Source organism: Leptonotus elevatus, chromosome 10 (genome assembly GCF_054856555.1).
Source record: "Leptonotus elevatus isolate MCC_2025b chromosome 10, RoL_Lele_1.0, whole genome shotgun sequence".
In the NCBI taxonomy this organism is placed as follows: Eukaryota; Metazoa; Chordata; class Actinopteri; order Syngnathiformes; family Syngnathidae; genus Leptonotus; species Leptonotus elevatus.
Genome location: NC_141248.1, coordinates 16,737,670 through 16,765,592, shown reverse-complemented (window position 1 = coordinate 16,765,592; position 27,923 = coordinate 16,737,670). Strand labels below are relative to the sequence as shown.

The 27,923-nt window shown below is 39.8% G+C and overlaps 2 protein-coding genes across 2 annotated transcripts in view; both read right to left on the bottom strand.

Annotated features, from left to right (window-relative positions):
• The window catches only part of iars1 (isoleucyl-tRNA synthetase 1), a 46,091-nt gene that overhangs the window by 9,203 nt on the left and 8,965 nt on the right, over window positions 1-27,923 (bottom strand). Inside the window, exons 11-26 of the mRNA XM_086087990.1 lie at window positions 27,732-27,854; window positions 23,016-23,107; window positions 22,416-22,514; window positions 18,529-18,655; window positions 15,760-15,833; window positions 15,441-15,635; window positions 14,366-14,452; window positions 13,966-14,049; window positions 11,244-11,388; window positions 10,646-10,766; window positions 10,462-10,553; window positions 9,117-9,194; window positions 8,528-8,649; window positions 7,824-7,926; window positions 7,634-7,717; window positions 4,213-4,387 (exon numbers count right to left, since the gene is read on the bottom strand). Coding sequence (XP_085944116.1) covers window positions 4,213-4,387; window positions 7,634-7,717; window positions 7,824-7,926; window positions 8,528-8,649; window positions 9,117-9,194; window positions 10,462-10,553; window positions 10,646-10,766; window positions 11,244-11,388; window positions 13,966-14,049; window positions 14,366-14,452; window positions 15,441-15,635; window positions 15,760-15,833; window positions 18,529-18,655; window positions 22,416-22,514; window positions 23,016-23,107; window positions 27,732-27,854 — 1,801 coding nt within the window. The remainder of the gene's footprint in view (window positions 1-4,212; window positions 4,388-7,633; window positions 7,718-7,823; window positions 7,927-8,527; window positions 8,650-9,116; window positions 9,195-10,461; window positions 10,554-10,645; window positions 10,767-11,243; window positions 11,389-13,965; window positions 14,050-14,365; window positions 14,453-15,440; window positions 15,636-15,759; window positions 15,834-18,528; window positions 18,656-22,415; window positions 22,515-23,015; window positions 23,108-27,731; window positions 27,855-27,923) is intronic.
• vimr1 (vimentin-related 1) lies at window positions 25,231-26,367 on the bottom strand. The gene has a single exon (XM_086087934.1). The coding sequence runs from the start codon at window positions 26,365-26,367 to the stop codon at window positions 25,231-25,233; it is 1,137 nt and encodes a 378-aa protein (XP_085944060.1).

Here is a 27,923-nt window from a genome sequence, read left to right as displayed (position 1 = left end):
TTATGAAGCCAGCAATAGCACACATCTGTTGTGTGCTCTCAGCTGTTTGCATGAGATTACATTATTTTCACTTGTCAAAATATCCAGTGGCTCATGAATAACTAACAAGCACGAAATATCAATATTGTGACTGAGTGAGTGACGATACAGATGTCCTATTGGAGGAAATTCCTTTTCCTGTTCTACAGTACCATCAAAAAGCTCAGCTTTAAACAGTTCATTGAACTGCAGTGTCATTAGATTTGCTGACATCACAAATGACTGTTTTTCTGTTTGACTTTCCGAGAACATTATGCTTGATTTAGGAGGCGCCGTCGTATTGCCAAATATTGCGAGTTTACAATATTACAAAGAGTATTCATGTGTGAAATGGAGCAGTCTGAAAAACGTAATATGTTTTCCTTTCGGATTTAAACCTCGTAAATAAAAAAGGAGCCATTTAATACTTGACGTACAATGAAACAGTGTGGGGACAGAGGGAAAACACAATTTACTTTCCCGCCACTGTGGCAGTGGAAATCAATGAGGTTAATCTGAGATTTTTTTTTTTTTTTTTTTGGAACTCGACACCAGTTTCTGAGTAGCACAACAAATGATCCTCTAAACGTTTCAACAAAGGCTTTTGGAGGATATCACCATCGAAGACAGATAAATCTCCGCTGTTTTGATTTTGTCCAAGTAGCTCTAATAGTGTAAAAAGGGATCTAGGAACAAAGTTTTCAGTCATTTAGAATGAAGACCTCTTCTATCCTCAGTTTATAACTGTCTTCAGAGGTGGCATATCCAGGTCCAGAAAGTAAAAAACCTGCCAGAATTTGGCTTTAGCCCCAGGTGCTATCTAGCTAGCTATCTCCCTAGCTAGCTCCCCAGGTGCTTGGTTACCTGCTAGTAGCTAGCACAAAGGGCTAAAGCCAAACTGTGGCAGGGTTTTTACTTTCTGGACTTGGATTTGCCACCTATGCTCGTCTTCACTTGTCGGGAGAAATTCCTGAAAAGGACAAGCTTCCCGGCTGCATCCGCGCGAGCTGTCAAACAATGCGGCCAATCAGCTGTCCTCGGGTTTGACGTTTGCCAGGGGCACCAATTAACCATCTCTGTTCTCCCGGAAAAAAACGTGACCACGTCCTCCTCTTCACTCCTGGACGCCCCGAGGCGAGAGGAGGGGAGGAAATCGCGCTTCTTGTCTAATCCTTCATCTCTATGCTTTTATTTCCTGCTTTTGCTCACAATTCACCTCTTAGGTAGCCCATCAAAACGCCGGCATCAAAGTTAGAGAGAAGGGGGGAAAAAAGCAGAAGCAGTTTGTTGCATCCCCATTAGTCTAAACATTGCATTATGATTAATATTGGGTTTGTGAAATATGAATTAAGCACCAAAATCGACTAGTTTTTATCCATCTCAGGGGGCGGCCATTTTGACACTTGTTGTCGACTGAAAACGACATCACAGTAGCTCAGGGCTCTGGTAACGACCAATCCAAGTTCACCTGTTTTCTGAGTATGATCATATGACAGTGATTGGTCATTAGGGAAGCATAGAAAATATGGTAAAGAAAATGTTTGGCTTGACTTGCCCTTTCACCAAAATACTAACAATATGCCTAATTGCAATCCAAAGCTAAGCTAATGAGGCTAGCTATGCACTCCTGGATCTAATATTATCAACGCCATACAATGTGACCCATAGTTCATCTAACACGGCCACGCAAAACATTTATTTTTTATATTCTTGTTGATTGCGAAATCTCTACTGTGCTTTATTTTGGAGTATTTTGTAATGCATTTTGTAAGGCGAGCTGCAGCTGCCAATGTATTTCTCAGCTGTTTATTGAATGCCAGGACAGTAAAACACTAACACAAATACATCTCACGCTAAGAGACCCATACGCAGTAATATTTTTAATAAATTTTATGTTTGCTGCATTGTCACCCTACTAGGCTCCGCCTCTTAAAGCCTCATATTCAATACACATACTATATAAAATGTACAGTATTTTCTAGCAATGTTACATTTTAGGTTTACATTAAAAAGTGTGTTTTAATGCGTGTGAGGTGTAAAAAGTTTATATGGTCTTTCTATATCACAGATTTTCACCTATTAACTCATTCACTGCCATTGACAGCTATAGACGTCAAAAATTCATTTGAACAATTTCTATTAGTTTAGTTTTTTCCATTTTTGTTAACAAGAGTATGAAAACCTATAATTGTTTTCTTGTACATTTAGAACAGATATAACATTTGTGATTAATTGTGAGTTAACTAGTGAAGTCATGTGAATAATTATGATTACAAATTTTTACCGCCTGATGCCCCTAATTAAAAAATATACATTTCCCCCCCCCCCCCTTTTTTTCTTTTTAATAATCTTTGTTTAAGAAAAGATCATTACAAATTAGGGGCGTCAGGCGAGTAAGATTTCTAATCATAATTAATCGCATGACTTCACAAATTAACTCACGATTAATCACAAATGTTATATCTGTTGTAATACAATGTAAAAAAACACTAGGTTTTCATACTCTTGTGAACAAAAGTGGGAAAAAATGTTAAACTAATAGAAATAGTTTTTTGACGTCTATAGCCGTCAATGGCGGTGAATGAGTTAATAGATGCATCTGAAAGGTATCCCGCCTTGACAGCACTAAATAAAGTGGTCAAAGAACTATAGCCATCTTTATAGGGCCATTCTTGCTCCTTAAAATTCTCTGGCGATTGTCAGGGCGGTTCAATTTTGCTCTTTTCGTCTCCGCTGCATCACTTTGATATGGCTGACGTAACCTTCAAAGGCATATGCCACATCACTCCCGCCTGCTCCTGACTGAAAGGGAGTGGTTCCTTCTTTGGGATCGTTTCGGTGCAAATTAAGACGCAAGTGAGCAATGCAGTAACTAAGTGACCATTTATCGACACACACAGGAATCCTGTAAGCCTCGTTAAAATATTCAGAGTCTTAAAATGGCTTTTTCCTCACTCAAATGCATCGTGATCAATTAACTGTCACTCGGAGCCACGCATTTCTTCATCCATCTTCATCATCTTCACCAAGACTTCAAACGTCCAAGTGATTGGCAATGCTAAGTTCCCACAGTCCGGATGACCTTGGCAGTATCTTTCCCATGAGACCTCGGGGGGGGGGGGGGGGGGGGGCTCTACGCCTTCCTCCTCGCCTAATTGGAGAGACGAAATACCTTGTGCTGCTTTGATGCGGATGCAGCGAGTTTACTTGGGGGCACATGAGATCACTTACATGCTTTATGTTGATTTGTAGGGGTGGGAATCTTTGAATGTCTCACAATTCGATTCGATTCCGATTTTTGGGTGTGCGATTCGATTCAGAATCGATTTTCGATTAAGAACGGTTTTTGCTTCAAAATGATTTGACTGACAATGATTTTTTCTTCAATTTATAGATGATCAAGGAATCGTAATGATCTAGTCTGACTCGCTAATGCTAATTAGTGCGCTACTCGCGGCACTTTTATCACTCAAAAGAACGGCTCCACGCTGCAAAACAACTTTTATTGAAATAACTTGATCGGGACTTTTTCCTTCTACTCGCTGATTTGGCTACAACTTAACAGTGTATCTGACCGCATAGAACCACGCTGCCCCTAAGTGGCCAAATCAGGTACAACATGAAGAGCGCTCCCAATAAAGACACACAAACTAAGGGAAGACAGTATAAAATAATTTAAATAAAATCGATTTTGGGACATTTAAAATCGACTCTGAATCGTACTAAATGAGAATCGTGATTCTTATGAGAATCGATTTTTTGGCACACCCCTATTGATTTGGGCACGGCTTTCAAACTTTAGGATGGACATTGGTTCATTATAAAGGGAATTGTATTCTTGCTTGGTCACATTCTGATTGTTTGTATGATTGAACATGACGCCTTTTTGGCAGTCTGCAATTTTGTTGACACATGATGCTATTTTGATAGCATTTCATACTATGCCTTGACAACCTTAGCACTATAGATGAAGATTAGCTGCTACCAATTTCCATTTACCACAGTCACTTAAAACTGAATTACACTTCACAACTGTAGCGGAGATGATAGTTTAACTGAAGGCAGAAATAACAAGCACCAAAGTGGATTAAAGTGGTACCGTACTGTGTGATCGCTAAAAAGACATCTCAGTGACAAGAGAAATGACACATCGGCACAGTCCCTTTTACCCCGAAGTGGACTTAATGGCCGTACCTTTCTTCTGGAAGGCCTCGAGCTGCTCGCTGCTGAGCTCCTTGATGGCAGCGGTGATGGCTTTGAACGCCCCCTTCAGCCTCTTGCCCAGCACCATGTGGTCCGGCTCGGCCCGCAGACGGATGCCGTACTTGTCTTTGTCCGTCGAGATGGTCAGCTGGCGCACATTGAGCTCCTAGAAGAGAAGAGAGGCGCCATGAGGAATTCCTAGTTGGTGCTGCTGTTTTGGGTGGCAACAGAGTTGGAAGACACCACAAGACATATCAAAGTATTTGATGGACTAATTAAAATGATAACAGATTCTAAAAAGATAAGCTAGTGACAACTAAGAATGGGCTAGTACCGAAACCAGGTATCAATATCGTGGTCGTTTTTCGGTCAGGAGGCTGAAATTGTTATTTTGCATTCATTGACCCCCACAGGGGCCGACGGTAAAAGAGCACATAAGTCTTCAGTTGTACTCAACAATTGAATTACCTCTGAAGTGCAGACAGATATTTGTATATTATATTGTCTTGACTACTGCACTTATATGAGATGAATGACGAACGGAGAACGTGAAACAGGAAGCGGAAATACAGAGCAGCCTTCCAAATTAAAAGCATGGATCACAAAACAAGATAGAATTAAACATCACACACTAAGCTTGAGGAATTGTTAACATGGTAGATATTACTAAATTACTTGAAACACTATTGTATTGAATTGAATTATTTGCACTTTACTGTATTCCTTAAAAAGAAGTTGTACAACCACATATTTTGATTGGGACTTTTTTTCTACTGGCCACTGGATTATTTGTTTCATTTGTTTATCGATTTTTTGACATTCATTTAATTGTGAGCTCTATGCAGAATGACTTTTATGAGCAAATTGAAAAAAATATAATTGCCATTAATTTCAAGCAATTGTAAGGAAATTTGCTATAATTGAGATATATAGGTCTTAAAATTATCTGTCTTGTTTTTTTTGTGTGGAAATTGTATGTATCATAAGAACTAATGGTATCGGTATCAATGAATACTGAAGATTTGAGTATCGGTCTAAAAAAAAAGTTATTTTTAAATCAAACGACAAAAAAACAATCCACGATCAATCAATCAATCAATCTTTATTTATATCGCACCTTTCATACATTAAAATGCAACTCACGGTGCTAAACGGTTAAAACTTCAATAGTATACTAAAAACCACACACACACAAAATAAAAAAAAATAAAAAATGATTGTCAAAGGAGATGCGGGTTTTCCTGACTACTATAGCTATCTATTAAGGCAGTGCGATATATAATTATCATAATCGAGACAACGTCATTCACCTGTGATGCAAATATTAGATCAACCCCCACTTATGAAACTTGTTGAACCCCGCCCGCACCCTGGGCAACTTCAACTGTCTTTCAGTCACATCGTTCTGTGTGTGTGGCAGGCTGAAGAAGCTGAACTCAAGACCGAATAAATAAGCATTATGCAACACAGCAATTTCAAACATAAGCGCTCTGGGAGTCAGTCTAAGAAAGGAATCAAGAAGTCCACGCTGGGGAGTCATCCTGTCACAGTGCGAGCGCAGCGTGAAATCAAGCAGGCACCGCGCTAGCCCATCTTTACGTCCTCAGTGAGCCTGGCTGCCTTTCTCAGACAATTCTATACGTTCTATTCTCCCTTGTCCAAAGAGGGAAATATGTGACATATTCAAATATTGGTCACGCTCCCTGGCGGGTACCGGGGGCGCTCCTCTCAATTGTGCTGCAAAGTGGCTGAGACAGACATTTGCCGCAGATGACTTGCTGATACGCTGCTTTTGACTAAATGATGGAGCTAAAGTTTGAGTACCAGTTCCATGTATCTGTATCAGGCCGATACCAGCCGCATTTTAACTCATTCACTGCCATTGACGGCTATAGACGTCGAAAATTCATTTGAACTATTTCTATTAGTTTAACATTTTTTCCACTTCTGTTAACAAGAGTATGAAAACCTAGAAAAAAAATTTGGGGATTAATCGTGAGTTAACTATATAAGTCATGCAGTTAATTACCAACAAAAAATTGTAATCACCTGACACGATAAAAAAAAAATAAATGAAAAGATTAATAAAAATTAGGGACGTCAGGCGATCGTTTTTTTTTTAATCGTTATTAATCACATGACTTCACTAGTTAACTCACTATTAATCACAAATGTTATACCTGTTCTAAATGTACAATAAAAATAATTCTAGGTTTTCATGCTCTTGTTAACAAAAGCAAAAACTAATAGAAATAGTTCAAATGATTTTTTGACGTCTATAGCCGGCAATGGCAGTGAATGAGTTAAGGTATCGGGTACTAGTAGAGGGAGCCGATACCAGTCACTAATACTTAAAGTCAAGTCAGAAATCTCCTTTACAGTAATATGTTCTATGCTCACCCACTAGTCTAAACGCAGTATTCTGACTAATACTGCGCTTGTGGAATATGAATTAAGCAGAAAAATCCACCTGTTTTTTATCCATCTTGGGGAGCGGACATTTAGCCACTTGCTTTCGGCTGAAAGCGACATGACGGTGCCTAAGGGATCTGGTAACGACCGTAATGGCTCAACTGTTTTTTTGTGTTTGGTTATGTGACGTTTGCAAGCCGAGTAGTGCCTTGCTGCCATCTTGGGGCATTTATAGGGAATTTAAAAACAGTTTTAGGGGCGGTGACAATTATTTGCAAACTTTTGCCATTTGTGACAGGGCAATAAAAAAAAATTAAAAAAGCTTTTCAGGGGTAGTGTCAATTATTCACAACTTTTGGTGTACCAATTTTGGATTTTACTATAATTTTGACCCAATGCATCTATAATAAATAATATAATTTTCTGGGCTTCCACAATCATTTTTGCCTCAGTTGTAGCTAATATTTTGGGTGTACATTTACCGGTATTATGCATATTTTGGCCACAGTGGTACCAAATATTGAGACAAATTATTCATTATTATTCATAAAACAATGAATCGATTATTTCAATATCTCTTTTTCCCGTTTATTTATAAGAAAATTGAATTTTTAAGGGTGAGGTTGTTTTTTTTACTGGGTTTGTTTTACATTTACTGTTCACTTCCTCCACAAAATTGTATTTGGAATTTAATCTTTATGGAGTTTTTATCATGTCCTTGATATTTAAAAAGACTTGATGTTCCATAATTAATCAATATCAGATTGAAGTGAAGCGAATCAAATCGGGACAAATTGAATCAAACTGAACTCTTGTAAATCGAAATCGATCATTCGGCAGAGGGTTGTTCAGTATATTTTCCCCCAAAACTGTTCCTAATATTTTGGGAATTGTGGGAGATGGCTCACGCGACCAATAGCCGTGCGTCATTACTCACGGAATACTGCGATATCACTTAAGATGTATTCGTACCATTTACATGATGTATGAATTGACTTACTTCCAGGATGTATTTCTGTAGCGACTGGATGTCTTTCAGAGCGTCTGGATCCTGGTGAATGACGACCACCTCCTTCAGTGGATACTGAGGCACATGACAGCCATTGCAGTCAATCAAAATGTTCATAGCGCAGTAGTCATACACACGCACGCAGTGTTGGCGCTGCACGGGACAAAAATGGATGATTTACCTTCACCGGCAGGGTCTTTCTGTCACGGATGACCCGCCCCAGCTCGATCACCGACTGCATCTGAGAGACGGCGTTCTCGATGCGCTTGTCAATCAAATTCCCTCTGCAAAAAGACGAGTTTAGCACATCCGCGATTTGTGCGACCGCTTGACTCAGACGATCACTTATCTGTTTTACAACTATGTCTCTTAACTCATTTATTCACAACAATGTATAAATACGTTCTATTTTAAATGTTGCATGTGTGCCAAAGACGTATTTATACGTTTTTATGTTGTTGTTTTTATGCTAGAGCATACATAAGGCTTTGATGCAGCCTCTGAACTGAAGAAAACACTTGAAGCATTGGTAAGTTCTTACAAAAATGGCCGGCGGGTGGCAGAGTATAAGAGATCAACCAGGGCCATGTTGCAAAAAGCTATTTTCCCCATGTTTTAAACAGATATGTGAACAATGATGAAACTTTGCTGCAAAACGGAAACATAAGAGAAATATACTTTTTTTCCTGATGAAAGAAGAGACTCTAATCTTTCTTTTGGTAAGCTTGCAAAATCCAGTAAAACAGCCGGGAGTGAATAAGTTAAGTATAGTATGTTAATGAGAGATCCAAGGGGACTGTCATGCTATCCATTGTACATTTTTAAGCTTTAATTGTGACTTACACATTCCACTCATTTTTGGGTAATGACGGGAATTTCCCCCACCTGACTTGGGGCAGCATGAGATAATGGATGCTGCCGGTGTCTTTCTCCTCCAGAGAGGCAAGGTCAAGGAGGTTACGCAGGTTTTGGTACATCATCTCAGTGATGAAGGGTGTGAAGGGAGCCTGGGGGATGAGGAGGGAAAAAAGCAGAGCGATTGTAGTAAAAATGAGAGGAAGATTATTTGACGCTGTGCAACTGCGGTTCATTTACATTTCCCAATGCAGTGGTCCAAAAGTCAAAAGGAGCTTTAAACGTTTCTTTTTTGGGAGGAGAAAAATAAAATAAAATCCAACACATTTTATTCCAGAGATTTTATGAGCAAAAGTTCAAACAGAGTTGTGCCAGCAGTGCACTTGAAGCATGCTAATGAATTCATAAAGCTTCACAAATGATCTGTATTGATCTAAGTTAGGCTATCAGACTCTGATCCCTCACGTGTTATTATTCATAGCCTTTGAAAACACATCGCACGAGCGCCCTTTCCATCCTCGTACGATTAGTCTGTCACACACAAAAAAAACTCTCAACAAAATATATTTTTCTCTTATTCTTACTCAGTCACGCTTTCACACAAGCCGCTCTGACTCACCATCAGCCTGCACATGGAGAACAGAACACTGAAGAGGGTTTCCAGCGCCCACAGACAGTCCTCTGTACCACTCTCGCCCTACAAAGTTCACACACGTCAATACAGTTTTTAGTCCAATTTAGTGAAGATGCACAAAATAAATATGCAACTTATGCCCGCTTTCATTTGGTATGATTTTGCTATTATTCTCAGATGACTGTCAACAAAAGATTAATGTTCGCTTCTTTGATTAATTCCAGAAATATTCCAATTGCTTCATCCACCTAAACATACCTTACCGCCATATCATCCGCCGCCATTTTTTGTGAATACAATATGTACGTGTGATGAAATATCCGGTCAAAACATGCAACGTGGTAGCCGGTAGGGATGAAACGATATCCAAACAACACGATAAGGTAAATATCACGATATGAACCTCACAATACGATAATTATCATGATATTATTTGTGGGGAGGTTAGCGAAATAAAAAAAGCTTATAATAATGTGTAAAAACTCATAAAATTGCAAATAAATAAATTAATTAAATTACTTCTTTTTTTTTAACTCATATTGGGGGAAAAACACAATATTGTGTACATAATAACAACAGTGACGGAGAAATAGGCTTGGCTATGTCATTGTCATGTGCGCCTATTGGCTCAGCGGCACGTATCATGTAATTCACAATGTTGCATTCGCTGAAGCAGGCAAAAGTTGTTGTTTTTTGACGGAGATGTTGAAAAATATTTGCTTGTATGACAGATTTATACGAGTGATAAACTGTTTGTAAAATGGATGGATGGATAACCACCGCAGTGGCCAAAACATTCCTAATTCATATTAAACTGCACTAACAAACTAACCACCAGGAGGTGCTAGAATTGCAACAAATGGAATGCAACCACACCTTTTTAACAGATGTGCTGCTTTTAATATTGTGACATGACGATAATATTGTGGCCATTTTTACGATATCACGATAATGCCGTTGCATCCCCAATATCCGTTTTTCCTTTTCCTGCCTTTTTTTTCTTTACATCTAGCGTTTCAGGTTTATTTTCGCAATTCGAGAAGAATAAATAGGTGGATGGAAGAAAAAAAATCTTAGGTGGCATTCCAAATAAATTCAATTAAATCAGGCCAAAATGTAGGGAAAAAGGAGGAGTGTGTCCTTCACCACTTATACTACATGACTCGCATAATCTGCCGCAACAGGTTGTCTCTCTTTACATTGCAAATTGTTATAATCCTAGAAATGTCTCAAAATCTCAAAATGGCAGAACGGTAGGATACAATAATCACTTGAGCAAGTGAAACTTAAGCAAAAGAGTCCGGTTTTTAGACTTCACTGTTGGACTCACCTTGAGCCGGCGTCTGTTGGTACGAACGTACCAGTTGGTGAGCATGTCCACAAACTTGACCAGACGCGGCACCACGGTGTACAGGCGGTACGCTGCATGACAGACGACAGTTAGAACTTTCGCAACCAAAGAGTGGAAAGTAGCACGCTGGACACATTACAAGTGTCCGCGTCTGTCTACTCACCATCCATTTCGGCCTTAAAGAACTGGATGAGGGACTGCGTGAAGGACTGGATCCACTTGTCCATGATGTTGTCACTCTGCTTTGCGGTGTTCTCGTTATACAGGAACTCAATGTCGTCGTCCTGGGTGCAATCATGCACAAGCATTGGCGCACTCCAACACAACAGGAAACTAAGCATCGGAAGCTATCACTCACGGGTCACAAAAATGGTATGTGATGTAATTACTTTTAAAAAGAAATGCTCATGGGCCAATACCTAATTGGATCTTCAGAATAAAGAGTATGCAGATTACTAATGCATTTTTTTCCTCAGAGGGCGGCTTTTTTGAAACTACAATATTAAATGTGCACCCAAATGCATCGTTTCCAGATAAACAACACCATAGGGACTAATTACTGCACCTTTTTACATTATTTCATTCTATTAATCAAAGGTAATTACCGTTCTGTACCAATGAGCAATGAATTTATTAGGCTGAGATTGTTACGCCATCAAACATGGCTGTGTTTTTCAAACCCGAGAGCAGAGGTTGTAAAGGATTACTTGCGGGAGTGTTTAGACAAGTGACATTTTGTGATGTTCATTAAGCGCCCGTACCTTCTGTAACCTTTGCACATTCTGCACCAGGAAGCGATAGGCATTGTACCACGGCAGGAAGACATCCTTCAACACATCTCGGACGCCATCCTCTTTGAAACGCAGGTTTTCCGCTCTCACCACTGGGGAGTTGATGAGGTACAGTCTGCAGAGAGACAGACAGTAAATACCTTGGCAAGCAAGAGTTGAGGCAGTTTGTAAAAACAAAAAAAACCTGGCAATTTTATGGCTACTTCAATCAACACATCGATTTTGTGCAGTGCCACCACGCACTTAATATAGGCCTGCTTTTTAACACCATAAACTTGGACATGCTAATCAGATGGCATTTAGCCCAAAACAGTGAAAACACCTAAAATGGTGATTCACACAGCTCCAGATTTGCAACTAAAATTGGCATGAATTTGTCCCTATAACATATTGAAACTTTGCAGTTTAGAACAAAATAAAAAGGACTATTAACTCTTTCACTCACAGCCATTTTTACTGAAGGCCCACAGAATATTGTGTTCTATTGCTATAAAAACATGGAACCTAACAAAAGAAAGATTTGAGTTTCTTCTTCTTCTTCTTTCGAAAAAAAAAGTATGTTTCTATCTGTTTCCGTTTTGCAGCAATTAGCATTAGGCCACCTGCTGGCCGTTTGTGTAATAACTACCATTTCTTCAACCATTCTTTGCAGTTGAGAGGCTGCATCAAAGGCTTTTGTATGCTCTAGCATAAAAACCTTTTTTTTTTACGTATAAATACATCGTTGGGACACTTAAAACATTTTAAATTCATTTAATTTTGGGAGCAAATGAGTTACGGAGATACGTTAGCAACTTAGCAGCAGCTAAATCGTCCATGGCCGCCGTCATTTATACCGTAAAAAGTCTTCTTTATGTTCTTGGTCAGTTATTAAATTCAACTGTGTAATATATTTTAAACCTTAGCAGCACAAATGAACGAAGCAGATTGTTTCCCCCACATTTTGCGTGCGTTAACAGTTAGCATCTGCTTATTTAGCCACCATGTACAAAGTGCAACATCGTCTAACGCATTGGTTCCTGTTTTGGTAGCCTGGCGCGTCATTCTTCCGAGTGTGGCGTTTGCCGTTTACTCAAAGTGGCAGACGCGTTTTCTATGCTGCCAAAATGGTTGCGCTAACGGCCATTTTGGGACGCGTGACGTCAACGTCGGGATCTCTATTGATTTAGTTACAGCATAACTTTTAAGTGTTTCAAGCCACAATTTATTTGCTTCATTCATCCGTGCACGAGTTCTCAACCCAACTGTTTAAAGTTTAACATTCCAAGTGTAAATAGACAAATGTCTATGTTAACCCTACAGGACAAGCATGCACTACGCTGTCAAACATCAGAGTTGAATTTGAGGTATGAAGGCTTGCGAAATGCCTTTCTTCATCCCCATGAATATTTACTGTGCAAATGCTTGCAGGGCTTATGTTTCAGCTTTCCATTCGGAAAAACAAGCACATTGATGAAGCAATGATAGAAAAGCTCAAATATACTGTGGATGTAATATACTGAAAAACTATAGGAGTAAGATGCTACTGTTTAATTGCTTTTCAACGGATTTATATAGACTATTTATTGATGCATGAATGTGATGCATGAATGTTTTTGCAACATAGAGCTAACTGCTCTTGCTTTTCAGTACATATAATATTTAAACTTGGGGTGTCGAAATGAGTGCGTTCATTTTGAGTTAATTTAAAGTTCCTTTAATGCCACTATTTTTTTAAACGAGCGATTAATGACCGCCCGACTTACTTGGAAAGCCTGTACTGGGGGGAGTTAAATGTGCAGAATTTCACAAGTCCCTTCATATTAAAGATTAGATAGCTCTTAATATGAAAAGAAAAATACACTGAGATGTCATCAATGTCTTACAAATGCAACAATGCCATCTAGTGGCAGAACACAAATCAATATCACACTCGTTTTTTACAGTACAGCACATCTTTTTAATTTTGACTCATTTTCATGAATTATTATGAAATTACTTTATCAATGACTAAAATATGCAGCCACATTTCTATTAGTTTAACCTTTTTTTCCCCACTTTTATCTTACCAAGAGTATGAAAACTTAGAAAAAATAATTTGTGATTAATCGTGAGTTATCTCTTGAAGTCATGCGATTAATTACGATTAAAATTTTAAATCAGCTGACATCTAAACATGCAGTTTGCAGTTCACATCTACATATATTAGTATTAATTAATCATGTACATGCCCCATATACACTTCTGCTCAACTCTTCTGTTGTTGCAAACATATATTCCTGTGTGCTGCAACTGTCCACTTAGCTGCTAGTAAAGGTCTATTCTATTTTATCGTATTGTATTCGAGAGAGAAAAAAACTGTTCTATTTATCTCTGCAACTCACTTTTCTTCCTGTATATGTGAACATATGGTGCAACTGTGTGGTGCTTTATTCATTAGGCCATATGGTCACGGTGCTTCAACTGCTCAGGGCAAAAGAGGAATTCGCATGCGAGTATGCACGTACCGTTTGCCCGAGTGTGTGTCTGTCCGGTATGTAGGACTGTGAGAGTTCAGAGTAGCTCGTCATTCTTTCGAAACCATTCCAGCTAATGACATAAGGTAGCTTAGCTAGCACACACATACACACTCTCCGCCACCGGCGCACAGCTAGCTATTCATGCTTCAGAAGCGCACAATCACACTTGCACACATTCAAGAGCGAGAGCTGACCTGAGGGCATCGGCGCCATAGCTCTGCACTATGAGGCCCGGGTCCGGGTAGTTCTTCTTGCGCTTGCTCATCTTCTGTCCATCGCTGCGGGGGAAAGACGGGCAAAGGCATTAATGTGCGCACGCATACACACGTAAACAAGCACGCATGCATAAAAATACATCCAAGTGGTATTCAAATTAGCGGAGCCCTTCCAGGTCAGCAGGCCTGTGAGCATGGTGCTGCGTTTAAGGCCCAGGGCTGAGAAGGAGGAGGAAGAGGGAAGAGGAGAGGCCCAACCGATGAGCACCTCTAAGGGACTAAATGTCACATAGCGCCAGGATCTTAAAGAGCAGCAGGTGAAACACGGACGACGCACAAAAATAAGAATGTTGGCGAGAAAACAAGCCTGAAAACTAACCTCGCAAGTACCAAGCCATTCACGATGACATTCTTGAAGGGCGGTTTGCCAAACAGGGCTGTGGAGAGCACCAGCAGGGTGTAGAACCTGAACAAGGACAGACAAAAAATAGAGATAGACCGATATGTTTTTTTCAGGGCCGATACCGATGCTGATTATTAGAAGTCAAGGAGGCCGATATTAATTTTCAGTAGGGGGGAAAATATTGTCCAAAAAAATTATAATACAAATGCAGATCTTTACTTTGTTGTAATCTCTTAAAGCATTTTTATTGAACAATTTTTCAGACTTTTCAAAACGTATTTTTTGTAATTATTATTATTTTTTTATCATAGCCAATACCAACATTTAAAAATACCTGAAATCTTAAACTTTCACATTTCTTTGTTTTAATGTCGACCAAAAACAAAAGCTTCCCAGGGTCAGAAGCATCTCCTATAAAGTCAGCTGAAAATTTTAATAAATAGTTCCCCGAGTTTAAAATGGTTTTAGATTTACCTTTTACCTGCCGTCGATTTATAAATAAGGCCGATACCGATATTCGTCAAAATGCCCAATATCGGCTCCGATAATCAGCTGTCTATTCCTACTAAAAAAAGAAACTTGAAAGGGAATCATTAATTTTCCATTAGAGCTGTAAAAAATAATCGATTAATTGATAATTAATCAATTATCAATTAATCGACAACTATTTTAATAATAATATATATTTTTTAATTTATAATTGTCCAAATCCTCTGATTTCAGCATATCAACAGTAATTGTTCACTGATTTCAGTAGTCCTTCATGAAAGAAGGCTGAGTATCATTTGTGTTTATCAAAATAAGACATTTGCAAACATCTGTTTTTACTTTGGAAATTACTGACCAAATCGCTTAACATAGTACAATATCATCAACCGCCTTTTTTTTCTTCTTTTTTTCCCTTTTTTTTTTTTAATCACTAAATTAATCACGGATCTGTGAAGGCAAATTATGTGTGTCAAGTTTTCACTTTTAACAACACTGAGACATGAAATATTTTTTTGTTACCAATCACCCTATTAAAAAAAAGAAAAATAGTTGACCCACTTACCACCCCCTGGTCTGGTCAATGCCCTCGGCGATGAAGTCTGCCGGGAACGTGTCTTCAAATTCCTTCCTGTTTTCAAATGGGTAGTGGACCTGGGCGTAGGGCATGCTGCCGCTTTCGAACCAGCAGTCGAACACCTCAGTGATCCTCCGCAGGACACCTTTGCCACAGCGCGAGGGCATGGTCAGATGGTCGATGCTGTGGAGGGAGCGAGTGCAAAAAGCGTGAAATTACAACTCCGCTCACTTTTTAGACAGTTGAAAGAGAATAGTTTTGATAGTCAGTCCTGTGCCAGTGTGAAACTTTCTGCTTGATCACTCACCTCTCTCGATGCAGGTCAGTTACTTTGACTCCAGTAAGTTCCTCCAGTTCGGCAATGGAGCCGACACACACCACCTGATCAACACGCAAAGTGACAATTGAGTAAATTGAGCAAAATCCACCTGTTTTTATCCATTTCAGGAGGCGGCCATTTTGCTACATGCAGTCTACTAAAAATGGCATCACAGTCGCGAAGGTCTACGGTAACAACCAATCACGGCTCAGCTTGGGAACGTCACATGAACAAACTCAGAAAACAGCTGAGCCATGATTGGTTGTTATCTTAGCCCCTTTGAGCAATTGTGATGTCATTCTCAGGTGACAGCAAGTGCCAAAATGGCCGCCACCTGAGATGGACCAAAACACTTTTTTTTTTAAAGAGCTCGTGAAGCTGTTTAATGTTGTGGTTGGTGAGCAAGGATAGGATGTGCAGTGAACTTAGCGTTTGATCAACCTTGAGTTGAAACGTGCCAACACAGGTAAAGTCACTATAAAATTCTGTGTTAACACACCTTCAGAGCTACTTCGCAAAGCGCTCTCCGCAGAGAGTCGGCCTAAGGGTTCTGCACTAGTTCTGGCAGCACAAGGAAGGTAACATGGCCCAGATAGATACTACCGCTAACCCCCATCTGACACTATGAAGGCATCATAACACAATTCTCACACTGGGCCTGGAAGTGACAGAACAAAAAGAACGGCTACCGGGGGATGGAAATCTTACTGGCAACCTCAAATAAAAGCAATTTTGTGTGCGCTAGTTTGCCGCTGCCGGTGTGGGAAGAGTGAGACAGGCACCAGGGAGTGCTCCGGAAACAGTCACAGTTCTATTTCCAGCAAGGAGGTCGCGAGCCGTCTCTCTTTCAGCCAAGGGACCAGCACTTCATTTAAAGCGTTCACAATTGGGTTGTTGTTTTTTTAGTTTAAGTTCACTTGAATTCAAAGCGTCAGCTGGGTTTGAATGTGATTAGTGGCGGCCCTAGTTTGAATGGCACCATGTGCAAGAGAACCGGAAATCGAATTGAATGGATCTGGCTGAAGGCCCTAAAGGTGGTACCCTTTGGAAAGCAATCAAAAAACGTTAAAGAAAAGGTGAGAGGTCAAACCTTCATGTGTTTAAGTCCATATTTTGAGTTAATTTAAAGTTCCTTTAACGCCACTAATTATTTGAACGAGCGATTAATGACTACGTTACTTGGAAAGCCTGTACTGTACTGAGGGAATTCCAGTCGCAACGCAGCATGTCAACATTTAGCAGTAATAAATTTGATCAGAATGATTTATTATTATGCCATCTAGTGGCAGAAAAATGACCTCAACACAAATCAAAATCACACTTTTTTTCTCTCTTTTTTTTACAGTACATTACGTCTTTTTGACTTGTTCATTCCCAGCTATTTTCACTGAAGCAACCCCTTACGCTGTTTTACTTGATTTTGGCTGATTTTGCAAGGTCCACAGAATATTGTGTTCTATTTATAAAAACATGGAACCTACCAAAAGAAAGATTAGAGTCTCTTCTTTCATCAGGAAAAAAAGTATATTTCGATCTGTTTCCGTTTTGCAGGAATTAGCATTAGGCTATAGACTAAGTTTCATCATTATTCAGTTCACTAATGTGTTTAAAATAATGGGGAAAATAGCTTTTTGCAACATGGCCCTGGTTGATCTCGTATACTCTGCTGCCATCTTATGGCCGTTTTTGTAATAACTACCACTGCTTCAAGCATTCTCTTCAGTTCAGAGGCTGCATCAAAGCCTTCTGTATGCTCTAGCATAAAAACAAACAAACATAAATACGTCTTTGGGACCATGGTAATATTTAAAATAGGACATATTTATATGTTTTGGGGCACAAATGAGTTCATTTAAAATGATGAGTTTTTATGAATTATTATGAAATTACTGTATCAATGACTAAAAGATGCAGTCATATTTCTATTAGTTTAACATTTTTTCCACTTTTGTTAACAAGAGTGTCAAGAGTGTGAAACTTTAAAAAAAGACATTGTACATTTTATTGTACATTTAGAACAGATGTAAAATTTGCGATTAATCATGAGTTAACTATCAAAGTCATGTGATTAATTACGATTAAAAAATGTAATCGCCTGACAAAGTTACTTAAACAAAACAAAAAACTTCAGGAAAAGGTTTTATGACTTGATAAAGCTCAAACCTCGGACACGTCAATTACCTTTACACATTTTCCTATAGGATAAATTGTAGTAAAATTACAACATGCAAGTTAACTACCCTCACACATTAGATTGTGTTCAACTTTGCAGGTTGCACTGCAATTTCTGAATAAGTGTTATTTATTCTTTCCTCCACCTTCCATTATCTTCTTTGCTTTCTATTCCGTGGCTGTTCGCATTGTATTCCTTGGAAGTTGCCCTCGCCGGTATGATGAGAAACCTGAACGCATTAGATTTCCTGTTTATATAAATGAATTATGTATGAGTTTAGTTTATGGAGGGCAGTAATGTTGCATGGGGAGAAGCGGACGCCATTGTAATATGTAGTCACGCTACACATTGGAAACGATGGTCACCCAATACCTACGATAAGTACCATAATGCATATCATACATAATAAACACCCAAACAAAGACTGATGAATAAATTAATAAAAATGACTAATTGTGGAGCAAATATTCAACTTAATGCATATAAACTACAGAAATGAGTTACGGCTTTTCAATAGTGCCTCGTCATGCTCAGTGCCTGCAGATTTTTGTGAGTCATCTCCGCATATCTTGCGTTCTCCTGACCTCCTCATAGTCATCGCTGACCCACATGGGGATCGGCGTGCCCCAGTAACGGTTCCTGGAAATGGCCCAGTCGCGGGCATCCCTCAGCCAGTTGCCGAAGCGCTTCTCACGCACAAAATCGGGAACCCTGCAAGAGATGGAGGATTATATGATGAGTGTCGTGGTTGTTTTGTTGTCGTTTGAATACAAAACAGGTTTTATGATCCCAGTAGTAGATTGTAAATAGACAATTCAAAAGCAGTCGTTACACAACATTCTGTCCACTGAGGATGGTAATGATGATGTTAAAATAGATATGACATTTTATTTAACATTTTTGCCGTTTTGAAAAAAGGATATTTTAGGTCTAGTGTTTTCTCTCTTCACTGTGCCTTGAAATGTTGCTCAGGAAAACAAACTGGGATGGTGGTGGTGATTATGTTAGGGGGAGGATGGCGGATAAATCGTCTTCCGCATCCACCCACCAAGCAATGAGTTCATCAATTCCCATTTGTAGCAGGCATTTCTATTTAGCCCGCTAATACATCAATCTAATGATTTTTTTTTTTTTTTTTTTGCTGCTACTGCTCACCAAGTCCCTTTCCTCCTCTCCTCCCTTTTTCTCTTGCTACATGTAGGATGTTAAGTGTGCAATCTTTGAAGATTCAGGGGCTTCGGTCAGACAGGGGACTCTCGAGGTTAAGGTGTCATGCATGAGAATTAGCAATTTAAATGCAGATTTCTCCAGTAATCGCTAAAACCACAGACTAAGTCCAGCAGGGAAGTCTACAGTGACTATGAATAATTCACATTTACAAATGTACTTAGTTACATCTCAACAAACACAACTAGCACGCAATCATAATATTATAAGATAAATTTTAACATGAAAAGCAAAATGATTCACTTTGATACAAAATCCAATCCTGATCCCCATAATGCTTTGAGTCCTAGTTAAAGTGAAAGTTAATCAAAAGCAACTCAAAATGATTCGTTCCAATTTGGCTCAAAGTGCCCTTTCTGGAAGAAGTGGCTCAAAGCTGCTAATGTGTGCCTCAAAAGTCAACAAATAACATTTCACTCCAAACAGTAAGCCATGTCGTAATGCAAGGCAGGATGACTGTTTTTTAATTAGTTTTTTTACAAAGGGGCTGAAAGGGGAAGTCAAGTCGTGAGTGGAATATGAGTTAAGCAGCAAAATCCAATTTATCAATATCAGAATATTTTGCCACTTGCCGTCAACTTAAGATGACATTACAGTTGCGCAGGTCTCGGGTAACAACCAATCACAGCTCAGCTTCAGAAAACCGGTGAGCTGCGATTGGTCGTTGCTTGAGCCCTGAACAACTGTGATGTCATTTTCAGTCGACAGCAAGTGGCAAAATGGCCGCCCCCTGAGATGGATAACAACAGCTGGATTTTGCTTCATAATATGTTCCACAAATGTAATATTAATCAGAATTTAGACAAGTGAGGTCACATATAACATATTATTGTCAAGAATTGTTTAAGGTTGGCTTCCACTTTAACATGAAGGAATGGATCTGCTTCATCTATTTGTCATTATGTCCAGCCGTGGTAGGCAAAGTGTAGCCAAGCATCCCTCTACTGAAAAGATGAGCTCTCCTCCAAGTACTCGTTAGCTTGGCCGCTGATTTACACAGAAGAAGGTCCTAATAGATACTTAGCCCTCGCCTGTCCGCTGCACCAATCCGAGAACGCAAGACAAGCCGAACAAATGAGTGTGGGGATATGATAACAAGCACTTTGCTTTCTGAAGAGCTTCTCTTTTCTTTTTTTTTTTTTTACTCTGATAAACGAACACGAACGTGATCTGAAAGCACACCGAACCCGGGGAGGATTTTCCTTTTTATGTGGATGCTGATGAGCCGGCAATGCTCCCTGACAGACAATCTTGGCGGAATTAAAAATCTTCACGGGAGCAGAAGTGGTGCGTCTAATCAAAAAGCGTCGTTTCAATTATTTAACGGGCACTGGAGGAAAGTTTTAATTAGAAAGTTGCATAAGAGCGCATGTTTGAAGGCCTTAAGTGTGGCAGCTAAATCCATCATTATGGAAATTGTATTATCAACATACGGTAATACTGTATATCATTGAAGGCAATACATATTTCACACCTTTCCCCATTTGCCAACAATTCGAACCAGTACACCCGAATACCTCATTAAAGTCAATGTAATATTTAGCTTTTATTTTACTTTTTCTCCCGCTGCAAAAAAACAAAACAAAACCTCCCATCAGGTCTAAATTAACATTACACTTCTCTGCACAGTGCTGCAAATATTTTAAAAAATTAACAAGATCATCTGGTATTCATAATTTTACAATGCACAACTTTCCCAAAATATTTTTTTTAATGTACTACATAATAATACAAATAATGACCTGCTGATTTTTAGCGCATACTAAAAGTGTTCCAGTGCTGTCGATTGATATAAAATGCAAATTGTGAAGGCTGGCTGCTGTGAAATTAAGTGTATAACGCCATTACACCACAGGAAATGAATTTATTCTTTACAGTAGTACGCGTCAGTCTCGCCCTTTCTGTGTGTGTAAGTGTGTGCGTGCGTCTTCACCTTCCTAGTGGCTAGTCATTCATCTCAGTTTGACAGTCCCATTACCAGCCGCTCACTAAAGAGCACTGGGAGCACCTGGGGTAATACCACTTGGTTGGTGAGCCTTCACGCAGATGTTTATTTCTACTCCACATTCGGCTATCGAGATTATCATCACGTAAAATTAATATTTCATTTATTTTACTATGTATGTATAATATACTAACATATCGTCGCTGTCCTGTAAAAACACTTATGTCCATTGGGGGGGGGGGGGGGGGGGGGGTCTGCGTACAGTTTCACCCCCTAAACGTAAAAAATGACCAAAACAATTTACGTAATTGTTTTTCACAGGCCAGCGACAATATGTAAGTATTTGATGGGGATTTCATTAAGCCATTTTGTCATTCTAAACCTGACTTTCTATTGTGCAAGGTGATGATATTATGAATAACTGGGAGGAGCAATCACATTAATCAGGAGTTGTCCAGCACATTGTGTAAGTGAGTGTGCCCATACCTGCCATTTTTTCCCCTATGGCTTAGTTGATCTGATTATTTCTATTGTACAAAGTGAATAATTGGCAAGTGGAACTATGTACCTAATTATGTAACAGGAACATGTGCATATTTGTCCGTATGTCGACTTCTTTTTTTCAATCTTTTTTTTTTTTTTTAAGTTCTTTATTCCAATTGTGCACAGCGGAGATTGTCACAAATAACTGGTGGAAAAGTATAATCTCATTATTACGTATATGGTAGCACATTTCGTGCGCATGTGACCATGCATGTCGGAGCACGTGGTGGGATTTTTTGGGCCGGATTATTTCGCACCCAATAGCAGCAATGCACAACGCGTTCTGTTCATTTCTATTGTGCAAGGTGGCAGTTACACTGAAGATTTTTGCAAGAGGAGTGATCTTATCTCTCATATGATAATAAATTGTGCGCTGTGAACATTTTTGATTGTGTACTTTTTCTAGTCTATGGTGGTAGACATGTATTATGAATAAATAACAGGAAAAAAGAACATTGCATTAATTATATGGCAAACACATTTGTGCACACATGGTTCCGGGCATGCGTAGTCAGCAGAGCCATTGCATTAATTGCATGCCAAATACATTGTTCACACATGGAACCATGCATATTGCGTAATCAAGCATGCAGTGGACTTTCTTCTTCTTTTTTTTTTTACATTGTGTATTAGGCAAGGTGCCGTTATCATGAATACTTAAGAATTTATTGTATAACACCTTAGGTGTGCGTGCATGTTCTTGACCAATCGTTGCGGTCAACATCCATCAAGTGTGCCATTCAAATAAAGTCTCACCAATAACACTGTCCATTGTTGTCCAGGAGCTTCTGCACCATGTGCTCCACTCGGACAAACCAACTGGGTACAGCTTTGTAGATCAGGGGCGTGTCTGACCTGCAGGTAAATGGACCTGTTACAAGCAAATAAATAACACACAAAGCCAATGGAAAATAGCGTGGTATGTTCTTTTCTTTTTTCCAATTAAGCACAATGCATGTCACAAGTCAAATGATGAGAGGTTAATGAATAAAAAGACATGCATTCATCTCTGTGAGCCTACATCTACTAGTGGCTTGACATGGTTGAATATGGCCAGCTTAATTAACCCAACCACTGCTCAGAGAGAAGTTAATGAATTGTAGTTCTGCTAATGTAGGAACTTGAAAGGTTATGACTGTGCTTGCACGCTGACTTTTAATTGATTCTGCGCCGAGACCACAAACCATTATTGACCCTGTGGTACATTTGGATACAGCTGCCTGAGAAACTGCACTGCAACTTCACAGGAGGTCACACGGTTTGCTGCTGCTGAATAAGGCGGTGTTTAATGTGCCTAGTAATTCTCATTATCGGTGGTCAGAAGTCAAGAAAAGTCAAGTTATGTCCATGTCTCACCTCCAGCAGAACGGGTAGTTATGTTTGAAGGTGCTAGAGTTGACGAGGCGACCGTTCTCCTTCAGCCACTTGATGATATTCTTGTCAGCATCCTACAGTAGCAACACAAACAGTACACATTTAAAAATACATGCAATGGTAAAAGGATGTGATATACGTGCAACAGAAAGAATGCAAATCCAATCTAAACATTTACGGCAAGTTTTGTTCATCTCTCCAGCATTTACTATATTAATTTATTTTTACTAAGACAACTTGAAATGCAATTTATTCCACAACTGCCAGGATACAATAATGGATTATTCTGAATAAAAATCCCCTAAAAATGGCAAATGCAGCTATATCAATATTAAGATTGTGGGGCACGCACATTAGAAGTGTATTTTGGGGGATAAAATATGTGCTAATATCACTTTCTATCATTTTCCCACGGTTGTATTTTATCTTTAATCCATTTAATGGTTTGTTATTTTGAATGGAGAAAAAAAATAATATTTGTCCACATCAGCTGTTATGAAATACGTAGATTGTCAAACCATTTTCAGCTGTATCGCGCCTAGTCCTATTTCCCAACTTCATACAGTCATGCTTAACAGTTAACAGTTGAACTGGCATTATTTTTTGCACTGCCACTTATTTTAAACAAACACTAAAACTCAGGGACTTGTGAGTTTTATTTCGCATTTAACAATTAATCCTAAATCTGAGTAAGTTGTGTGTGTTTTGTTTTGAACTTAAATTCTCTATTACAGAGTAACTGTTCTGCCTTTTGTCAGAAATAATCAAAAGGTGTTTAAAAATATCTGACACGGGTTTATAGAAATTGTTTATATCAGAAATAATAGTGGTATCAGTTACTTGGTATCAGTATCAGTGAGTACTGATAGCTGGAGTGCTGTATCTTTCTAGGGAAAAAAGTGGAATCGAACATCCCATTCCCTAATTACAGTAATTAACGTTTCATATGGAAACTGTTTACTAAACTCAAATGTGAACACCAGCTTGCAATATGGTGAGATTGAGAGGAATTTTGCCAGTTACTGTGTGAGCCGAAGGATTTTAACTACATTTGGTTAAAGTACCTTTAGAATGCAAGTTAAAATATGCTTTGGATTGAATCACTTGAGCAACCCCTTTGATCCCAATTCATATACCTACTAATACAATATTAAAGTAACTAGAAAATAAATTGAACCAGAAGAGAAAAGACCTCACAAGAGACAACTAAAGATTAATACTTTGTTTTGTATGCACTCCAATTTTTATTAATTTACAGCGGCTTAGTAAGGTTTTATCAAGAACTGAAACTTGGATTAAGAAAAGCTACAAACTATGATAGCTAAAGGAAGTGACTGACACCATGAAGAGAGGCAACATCATGAGACCAACACGCAGGGAAAAAGGACAAGCGGTATCAGGTCGGACGAAGGAGACATTACGGCTGCCAAAGATGACAAATGGGAGGAGGTGGGGTGGTGGCAGGAGTCGAGGAGAGGCAATTGAATGGAAGGCAGGCTATTTTAGGAAGCGGTGTCAAATATGACACAGTAAGGACCGAGGACGAGCTGGGAAACAAGGGAATTTTCTGGGAAAATGGGGCCAGGGAGTAGGCTGGGTAAATGATGCAACTTGCAAAGGTTGGTTATGACACCATTTCCATAACAGCCTACCTGATAGTGTATTTCAAATTCTTACTGAATTATACATTACAACAACAACATTTCAAATATTTATTAATATTTGAAAACTGACTGTGGGGGCATTTTTGTCTATTTAGTGCCTTTTCAAAATAAAACCCGTCCATGTGCATATAAGTGGTCAACCCCAAAAATATATATTTTCACAATATGTTCTATGCAGCCCCACTGGTCTAAATATGGTATCTTGGTTAATATTGCGTTAGTGGAATATGAGTTAAGCAACAAAATCCAGACATTTTTATCCATCTAACGGGGCGGCCATTTTGCCACTGGCCGTCAACTGAAGATGACATCGCAGTTGCTCAGGTCTCAAGAAACGAGCAATCACAACTCACCTGTTTTCTGAAGCCGAGTCGTGATTGGTTGTTACCTGAGACCTGTGCAACATTTGCCATCGTCAGTCGACAGCAAATTATTATTCCACAAAAGTAATGTTAATCAGAACGTCATGTTTAGACATATAACATATTATTGTCAACATGTTTATGGTTGACTTCCAATTTAAGAGAAAGTAATTAGTCATCTTTGGCAATTCCCAGCCTGAGCTCTTCCCCATCAAGCAGCTTCCTATAGGTGGCGATCTCCGTGTCTAGCTTGAGTTTGGTGTGCAGCAGCTCCTGGTAGTCTCGGAGATGTTTGCTCATCTCCATCTTGGTCTCGCAAAGCTGGGTCTCCAACTGAGCGATGACATCCTCGTGGCTCCCCGCCTTATCCATATGGGCCACCTCCACGTCCTCCAGCTGCTGTTCAAAGGCGGCGTTGCGGGCCCTCAGGCCGTCAATCTGGCTCTGGAGGTCTGTCAGCTGGCCGTGCAAGGTTACAATTTCGTCTTTCATGCTTTTCATCTGCTCCTCGTGCTTGCCGGCGTGCTGCTTGAGTGCGTCAAACTTGCCCTTGTACCACTTCTCGGCCCCCTGGACGTTGCGAGCCGCGACGACCTCCATCTCCGCCCGCATGTTGCGCAGGGAGGCGACGAGGTCGGGCCGCTCTTCAGCAAACTCGACGGTCACCTTGGAGTCCTCCATCTGCTTCGACAGGTCAGACAGCTCTTCATCGTGCAGCTGCTTGACGAACTTGATCTCGGCCACGAGCTGCTCGATGCGCTTCTCCAGCTCGGCCTTGCGCTGAGTGGCGTTCGCAACATCCTGATGAAATTCCCGCAATACTATTTGGGCCTCTTCTTTGAGGGCTAGCTCTTCGTCCAGCTTCAGTTTCCACACTCCGACCTCCTCTTCAAGGTAGCCTCTTTCAATATCAGCCGCTCCTTTCTCATTGGTCACGGCCTCAATCACATGGCGCACCTCTTTAAACTTCAGCTCGTATTCTTGTGCGATGCCTGCTGATGCGCCCTTATTGCAACCCAACAGTTTGGCCAGCTCTTCCTGAAGAGCAATGTTCTTCTGCTCCAGGGCCTGCACCTTGCCGATGTAGCCTGCAAACTTGACATTGAGCTCCTGCATCTCTTCTTTTTCATTAGTGTGCTGCTGGTGCAGCTCTGATCCGAGCTCGACGGCAGCGACGCACAACCCGGAGTCCCCGGGGCCTTCCAAAGAGGATTGGGGGCCTCGGGACGGAGATGGGCTCTGGACCTTTACTCTGCTGCCAGGGCTGCTCATTTGCAGGCTCTTCTGAGTGTAAGATCTGCTCCACATGTTGCCAATTGTTCTCGGCTTCTCTCTTCTTCTGAGGCAGTGCCAAATCATCGCGGGGTTTTTATGCGCCAGTAAAGAATGTCTCAGACGGCCTCGAAACGTCGCCTCAGCTTTATCGTTTAAAAAGAGGGCTATGACGAGGAGGGCTGTGGTCGCTAACGGCGTACTTGTTAGCGTCAAGAGTCCACTCCCTGGTCTTTTCACACGGGGATGTGAAATATTTGTCAGATCATGTAGGTCTATTTTGACTAGGTATGTGCTAGGAATATGGCACTGAATGCACACAATGTGCCATGTCTACAGGTTTCCCTTTACACACATACAGTCATGTTAAAGTTGTGTGTTCAAGAGATGACTACTCATACTGGTATCAGTCTGATGAAGAAGAGAAAAGTGGTATTGAACTGTTCAAACATTGTCTAAAACGACCACAATGTATTGAATGACAATCTATGAGGATATAATGACACCACCATGTCAGGTATAATTTATTAAAATGTCAAGTACTGTATCAAGTACTATGGGGATATGCAAGTTGCCCGGAAAGTAAACAGTAATCCACTGATATTAACTCATTAAGTCCCCAAAACGTGTAAAAAAGTTGTTTTTAATAAAATGCCCCCCCCCAAAAAAAAACATGTCTACACGTTTTTTGGGTGTGTGTGTTGTTTTTTACAAGAACATGAAAAATGCTTTGATGCAGCTTCTGACATGGAAAGGTGGCTTAAAGGAATGGTAAAAAAAAAAAAAAAAGAGTCAGCAGGTGGCAGCAGAGTATAAGAGATTGGCTAGGGCCATGTTGCAACAAGCTCTATATTCTAATGCTAATTGCTGCAAAACGGAAACAGATACAAATGTACTTTTTTTTCTTGATGAAAGAAGAGACTAATCTTTATTTCGGTAGGTTCCATGTTCTAGCAATAGACACAATATTCTGTGGGCCTTGCAAAATCTGTCAAAATCCAGTAAACCAGTCGGGAGCGAAGGGGGTTGCTTCAGTGAAAATGGCTGGAAGTGAATGAGTTAAATGTTTTAATAACTGTATTTAGAACATCACTAAGCTCTGAGTTTTATTTGAATACTTGAATAAAGCTGTGTTCACACTTTGATTCACAAATTGTCCACTGTGATTGCTTGGCTCATGCAATTCGTTTGGTCAAGTGTGAATCATCTGAACCTCAATGCGCACCGAATAAGTGGTCCAAATATGGTTCTTGGTCAGCTTCCAAGTGAAGCCTAGTGTGGTTAGATACACAAATACACGACAGGGGCAACAAAAACCCATAAGAAAACAGCATGTAAAAAAATAAACGATGGAATTAATCCAGCTCTCAATAGATGTTAAGTATTGAAGCGTCACTCACTTTGACGTACTGTCCAGCAAAATCGGTGACCTCTGAAGTGAAGCAGCCGGAGGCGTCCACGGGGCAGATCGGAGCCTGGTCCCTCTGGATGATTTTGTATTCAGTGCACACCCTGTAATCGTCCTACATGGAAAATTGGATACACGACCAAGCATTGATTATGCTAATTAATCTTTTTCACAGTGTTAGTCA

Bases quoted from the DNA above. Each gene is read 5' to 3' on its own strand.
- vimr1 (XM_086087934.1), bottom strand. From the start codon at position 26,367: ATGTGGAGCAGATCTTACACTCAGAAGAGCCTGCAAATGAGCAGCCCT.